The sequence below is a fragment of the Octopus bimaculoides genome, chromosome 15, assembly GCF_001194135.2.
Source record: "Octopus bimaculoides isolate UCB-OBI-ISO-001 chromosome 15, ASM119413v2, whole genome shotgun sequence".
Lineage (NCBI taxonomy): Eukaryota > Metazoa > Mollusca > Cephalopoda > Octopoda > Octopodidae > Octopus > Octopus bimaculoides.
The window spans coordinates 13,478,815-13,486,239 of record NC_068995.1 but is presented as its reverse complement, the minus strand read 5'-3'; the positions used below and the strand labels follow the sequence as shown (position 1 = coordinate 13,486,239).

Genomic DNA, 7,425 nt, shown 5'->3' with positions numbered 1-7,425 from the left:
GTTCAGTCCCACTCCGTGGCACCTTGGGCAAGTGTCTTCTACTATAGCCTCAGGCCGACCAAAGCCTTGTGAGTGGATTTGGTTGACGTTCGTCGTATATATGTATATATATATATGTATGTGTGTGTATATGTTTGTGTGTCTGTGTTTGTCCCCCCAACATCGCTTGACAACCAATGCTGGTTTGTTTATGTCTCCGTAACTTAGCGGTTCAGCAAAAGTGACTGATAGAATAAGTACTAGGCTTACAAAGAATAAGTCCTGGGGTCTTTTACTCGACTAAAGGCGGTGCTCCAGCATGGCCACAGTCAAATGACTGAAACAAGTATAAGAGTATAATATATATCTATATATAAAGATATAGATATGCACTTTGGTTTAATTGTTTATGTTTGTGAATGTGTGTGTGTGTGTGTGTGTGTGCTTGTCTTAGAGCAATGGTTTTCAACCATTTTTTGCCTATAGACCCCTTCGTTTCCTGTTTTACTCTACAGGACCTCCATAGCCATTTGGTGATTAGAAAAAAATCCTACTACATTTTCATAATTAAATGTAATTAGGAATTATATAAAAAAAATTTTTAATATTTTGTGTATTGTAAAAGGATAACCAGTTTATTGCAGATAAATTTTAACAACAAAATTTGAGTATGTCCCCTGGTCCTCCTCTTCATCATCATCATCATTCAATTTCAATAGAATCCAGCTACAATTGTCTGCTTACTGTCATAGTTTTCTTAATCAGTTATGGTCCAATGGTCAGGTGCCTAGCCCTGGCCATCAGTAAGAATTGAATCCCTACATGAAATTTGAACTCAGAATACAAAATGTTTGAATAGATGCCATGAGGCATTTCACCTGTTGTTCTACGAATTCTACCAGTCTGTTGCCCTGGATTGGTCCCTTGTCAGGATGAAAGGCTAAATTGACCAAGGCAGTATTTGAACACAGTGTGCAGAGAGCCAAAGCAAATACTGTGTGACATTGTTCCCAGTGCTCTAACAAGTTTGCCACTTCACCCTCCTGCATGCAAGCCTATGATAACTCAATTATGTTGTATGGATGTGAGATACAGTCTCAGTCTAGGGGCCTTAACAGCCACCTGATTTCCTATGGGTACCAAAACACTTCCCATGATTATGGGATACCAGTGGTTCAGATTTCATATGCAACCAATGACTACACACAGTATGAGTTAGGAACGCCAGCTAAGACTGTTTGGTTATATTGCTTGATATTTTTGAGTTTGATCCTGTGTGTTGTGTTCTCTTCCCTGAGGATCCAGCTGGGGTGACTGCTTATGTTGGTCAGCCATATGTCACATAGTCCTAACAGATAAGGAAATGTCTCACAGAGAGGGTGACTGACTGGGATACTGCTTGGACGGACGCCTGGGATGACTCAAGCAAGTACCAACAAATGGTGGCTGCAGCGACACACTGCAAGAGCAATGCCCCAGCACCTGACCTGATCTGATGTGAGATATGGATACACTCCAAAAAAGCATTGAGATGAATTTGTCAGCATTCAAAATGAAATGCTTTATCTGCACAATTTTAGTCACAACTTAACATGTTTAGCTGGGGAAAGGAGAAAGATGCTTTGAATTAACAAGAGAAATTGAATTAACAAGAGAATGCTAGGGTTTAATCATCGGTGGAGTGAGTAAATCACTTGTAAATGAAATTATGTCTGGGGAAAATAGGAAGTTAAAAGGAGAAAAAAGAGTGACCAAAATGAAACTGCATCAGTGATATTGAAGTTGATTGAGATGAGGACATCAGAATGAATGCATAAAGAAAATCCCAAACTGAAAAAGATGGAAAATATCAGTTAAAAAATTCAAGTGCCCCAATGGTAGAGATGCTATGGGCATGGCTACAGTGTAATGCACAATAGTCTTGTGTGTTGAAAGCTAGTTGTCTCGGTTGTGAACACAATGCAGTACTGCTTACATAATACAAACCCTAACCCTCCCTTGTATCAATACTTTATCAAACTTCTCGTCATAAGACACAAATATCCTTTGGTTTTTTACTGAACTGACTGGTATGAACACAAATAACTATTAGCTGAATATTCACAGGAAGAGCTTGAAATTAGGACGTGAAATTTGAGAAATATTAAATCACTGGTTGCGTAATGATTAATATTTCTCCGGAAAATTAAAATATTGAACTGAATCAGCATTACTAACCTATATGTCTGTTCCAAAGCCGTAATGGATAGTGGTTGTAACATTTTATTCTGGTTTCTTGTTACGTCCAGGAGAAAACATATCTCATAACTATTGCTTGGTTATTAGAACACAAGGTAACACACAAATGTTCTGTTTTTATAAATTTAGAAATCCACTACTATAGAAACAGTGAGACACAACCGATTTAAATCAATACCTCTCTCTCTCTCCCTCTCTCTTACTTTTGTTTTGCTTGGCAGGTTTCCCAACTACCCGGATATTTTATTTACTACATTCTCTGCACTAATAATATACTCAATCAATCTATATATCCATATTTGTTCATTTTGTCTTAGTATAGCCAAGTAAATTGATTTATTTACATTTTCCTTACCAGATCTATCCATCAATGGGCTGTCACCTGTACTGACACGGGTTGTGTAGGAATATACATCACATGCATATACACACAGAAATATATTTATCAGCTGCGTACTTGTGCTATAAATAGATGAAATTGTGGGAATTTTCCCAGTCAAATAGCATTTGATTGCAGATGGTGTCTGCCAGGCACTGGACAGCTAGCCAAGAAGTTACCGGTTCATAATCTAACACTGGCATAGTGTTGTTGCTATAACAAAGACACATAACTCTGCATGGCCATGTTAACTTAGTTCCACTTACCATAGAATGGTTATAATCAGCTTACATACAAGGACAGAAGCACTGAAATCCCGAGAAGAACCAATCTGCACTGCAGCCTGCAGGAGACTGTGGCTGACCAACTGTCTGAAGAATGAATACCCAAGACAGTTATACAATGAGTACCACCAGAAGGATGAAGAAACAGATAAATTAGATAGATAGATAGATAGATAGATAGATAGAGAGGGGGGGGAGACAGACAGACTCAAGAAAACATGGTATATTACCTTTGATGAAGATCTGAAGGGACGTAGCATCACTTGGGAAGATGCAAACATCTATGGTAAAAATTGAAATGATTGGAAGCATTTTGCTGTCTAATGTACAGGCCTACTACATAGGTGAAGTGGGATGGAGTACTCAGACAGGGTAAAAACTTCCTCTGTGTCAAGAAAATCCAGACTTTCAACAGCACATTAACAACTAATAATTACAATACTAACCACAACTATAAGAATCAAACAATAACTGTTTGTCCTCTTCACAGTAGTAAAGTACCTCTTGAAGCTACACTCAAAGAAGTTCAGTCCGTCAGTATTCAATGTAACTCAACATTTCTGCATTATTTAACAGTAAACTCCACAGTTACAGAGTACACAACACCTATAAAAGCTGGCTTCGTGTAACATGAAATTGTGTCATTACATGCATATGCTAAGTTTAACTGGTTGGAACAGTTGATGTCTCTTAATTTACATATAACTTGTTGAGCTTATTGACACCACCCACTTATAATATCCACTTATAATATCTGGTGGGAACAGCTGTGTTTACTTGACTTATTACAATTTTTGGCTGCAATGAAATAAAGGAATTTTAATGTTATATATATATTTTTCAGAAATGTGGACACAATAAAATTCAAAGAACCATTCTTCAATGACAACAAGAGTGCCAATAATGATAATGATACAGTTTATGTTATTTTTTTGTCGCTTTTTCTTTCTTTTCCCCCCTTTTGATGAAAGATTTCAATCCAGAAAGTTGAAAATATTTCTATGTTCATTTTTCTTTAAGCATTAAACTAATACCGTAAAGTGGTTGGCATCTGGAAGGGCATCCAGCTGTAAAAATCATACCAAAACTGAATTTGCCTGTACTGGTGCCACATAAAAAAGCACTCAGTCCACTCTGTGGAGTGGTTGGTGTTAGGAAGGGCATCCAGCTGTAAAAATCGTGGCAAAACAGATACAGTAGCCTAGGATCAACTGTCAACTGTCCTACCTATGCATGATGGAAGATGGCCGTTAAACGATGACTATATGTGTGTGTGTGTGTGTGTGTATACGCACACACATCATCATTATTTGATGTCCATTGTTCATGTTGGCATGGGTTGGACTGTATGTATATATATATATATATATTTATATATATATATATATATATATATATGTATATATTCATATTCACACATATACATAAATATATATAGCAAATACCTAAATACCATGTAGTATTTACATCCTTAAAGTGATGACAGTTAATATATGAATTCAGCTATTTCTTGAATTGAGTACCAGATTGACTACTTTGGTGAATATAATTAACTAAAACCCTTGCAGCTGGTGCTCCAGTATTGCCACAGTCCAATGACTTGAAGCAATAAAATTATATATGGATTAACATTTGATTAATTTTTAAATAGAGGTTAAGCATGCTTCAGCAACTGAGGATTTAGGCAGAGTGTGGTAAATTGTTGGGTTATATAGTTGGTCAAGTTACTATTGTGGCAGACTACTTTAAGAAGTATTGACAGTTGATGTGTGTGCAGCAACATAGTGAGATCTCACTTATCGTCAACAACTGCTCTAAATTAATTTGCAGGAAAAAAAAAAGGTTTAATCTTTGTGTGTGTTATTAAAATGAGTGGGGAACAAATTACATGAAGACAAACATACGTAACATTTGTAGGCTGCTCCAGACTGGGGGAAGCTTCATACAGTTTGAATCGCCGTAGGAAAAGCATATGGAGTTAAAGAATTCCTGTAAAAGTTGCAGCTCTGTAGATGCAATAATGATGACAAAAGGAGGGAGAGAGAGAGAGAGACAGGTAAGCTGAATATGCAGGTAGCAATTTCAGAGATAAGATAAAGTGTGTCTATACGACAAATCTTTGTCAATCAGCCAAGTGGCATTTTTCTTAGAAATATATTTTAAGATGTTTGAGAGTGCATCAGTAGCACTGTTTTATTTTAGGTGTAAAAACAATAAGTGCAGACATAGGCGTGTGGTTAAGAAGTTTGCCTCACAACAGCAAGGTCTCAGGTTCAGTTTCACTGGGTGGCACTTTGGACAAGTGTCATGTTAATTTTCAGGGTGACATTTGAAGACAGAAACTTAACTGTGGTATATGTGTGTGTGTGTGTGTGCATGCTTCTCTCTCTCTCTCTTACTCTCTTTATACATATATATATATATATATACAAAAGCGCGAAATTGCGTTTGACCCTCTGGCAGATAACTGATGAGGACTTGGTGACCAGTATCTGTTTTTCATTTGTTTGTACATTTATTGTAAATTTACAGAAGTAAATAGACACCCTTATAATTATCAAAATTTCTTTAAATCTGAAATTATACATTCAAGTTATTTATTAATTGTTATAATGTGAATATTTAATATTTAGTAGACATTCCCTTTGTATTTTGACTCTTTATACCAGACGAACTTAGCACTTCAATAAAATAGCACCAAAAAAGCACTGAGATAAATATAATGGACTAAAATTCTTGGAACTAGTACACCAGGATGGCTGCATTCCAATGACTGATACCAGTGAAAGAATATTATATAAATAAATTAGAAAGTCATTAGATTAATCAACAAAAAGCAAGTTATTGAATCAGAGATGTCTAAATTGGTTGTGTGTTGGACTAAGGAGGTGAACAGTTCATGTGTCAGCGACATCAATGCCACACTCAGTACCAAACCATTTAACATCCATTGGCTTTCAAAAGATTGTATGGGTTAGCATTCAGGAAAGGAACCAATCTTTCCAAGAAACATTCAAGAAAAATTAATCAGTGTCAATGATTTCTATAGACTATTGTGGATTGATTTGTCAGAGGTTTAACTTGGGCATCTATAGCAAAGAATGGGCAGGGAGAGAATTCTTTAAAGCTGAAGCTCTGGGTAGGTGGGTCACAAAGAGAGAGACAGGTATATGGTGTATGCAGCTTGCTACTTCAGGGACTGTTGTAATAGTGACAAAAGAGGCAGGAAGACATTATGTGTTTGTAAAATGAATCGTTGCCAATCAGCAGAAATGGTTGATTGCTTTCCAAGTGTAGGATATTTGTGGAAGTATGTGTGTATTTATATATATATACACATACATACATCTATGTACACACACACATATGTATGTATATATATATATATATATATATTGTTGTTGGCACTCCGTCGCTTACGATGTCGAGGGTTCCAGTTGATCCGATCAATGGAACAGCCTGCTTGTGAAATTAGCGTGCAAGTGGCTGAGCACTCCATAGACACGTGTGCCCTTAACGTAGTTCTCGGGGATATTCAGCGTGACACAGTGTGACAAGGCTGACCCTTTGAATTACAGACACAACAAAAACAGGAAGAGTGAGAGAAAGTTGTGGTGAAAGAGTACAGCAGGGTTCGCCACCATCCCCTGCCAGAGCCTCATGGAGCTTTAGGTATTTTCGCTCAATAAACACTCACAACGCCTGGTCTGGGAATCGAAACCGCGAGTCCGCTGCCCTAACCACTGGACCATTGCACCTCTTTCTCTCTCTCTCTATATATATATACAAAGATGTAATGTAGTCAGTGGTTAGACCTTAGAAGGTCTAGAACCAACAGACCTCGAGACTAGAAGGAGGTGAGTTTTTATAGCTGACAGTAGGCTCAAATGTAGTCTAGAACAGACTGTCTCATGTGATTTATTTGGAGGCTGCAATTGGATTGGTTACATATTAGTGTGCAATAGAGTAAAAGACAATTTGCACCAATATCGACCAATCAGAGTGGTAGACATAACGGGATCCAAAACAGTGCCAAAGGTTAGCTGTTACCTGCTACGTTCGCATATATGTATATATAATAGAGAGAGGAAGTTCACTAGAGTTTGCTACACACATTTTTTCCCCCTCATCTTCCTCTGTTTACTACTACGTATCTCTCTTTACCCCTCTCGTTCTTCCTCTGTTACTACTACGTATCTCTTTCCTCCCCCCTCGTTGCTCACCTATTCTTCTACTTCCTCCCTCTACCACTCTCTCTCTCTCTCCCCCTTACACCGGCATGGTCACATGCTTCAGGTCAATAATCCTTTTCTTCCTTGGCTATCGCCGAGAAAACACGCGAACTTACTTCATCCCCACTTTCAAGTTCGTGCCTCATAGCGTTCATACACACATAATTTTTCCCGTCTGGCCATATAGCCTTTTCCGTTTGTTTTCCTGTCTTGTTTTTTTGTCCGCCACTACATTCCTCCATGGCACAGGTTCAATTTGTGTATACAAATTTAATTTGCGGTCCATGGGAAGAGCCGTTTTAACGATGCGTCC

The 7,425-nt window shown here is 37.7% G+C and overlaps 1 protein-coding gene across 1 annotated transcript in view; it reads right to left on the bottom strand.

The window, feature by feature from the left end:
• Window positions 1–2,373, bottom strand: part of LOC106874663 (anoctamin-4-like) — a 93,542-nt gene extending 91,169 nt beyond the window's left edge. Inside the window, 1 exon segment of the mRNA XM_052973180.1 lies at window positions 2,197–2,373. Within this exon segment, the coding sequence (XP_052829140.1) occupies window positions 2,197–2,240 (44 nt within the window). The 5' untranslated portion in view covers window positions 2,241–2,373.
• Window positions 2,374–7,425: the final 5,052 nt, after the last annotated feature.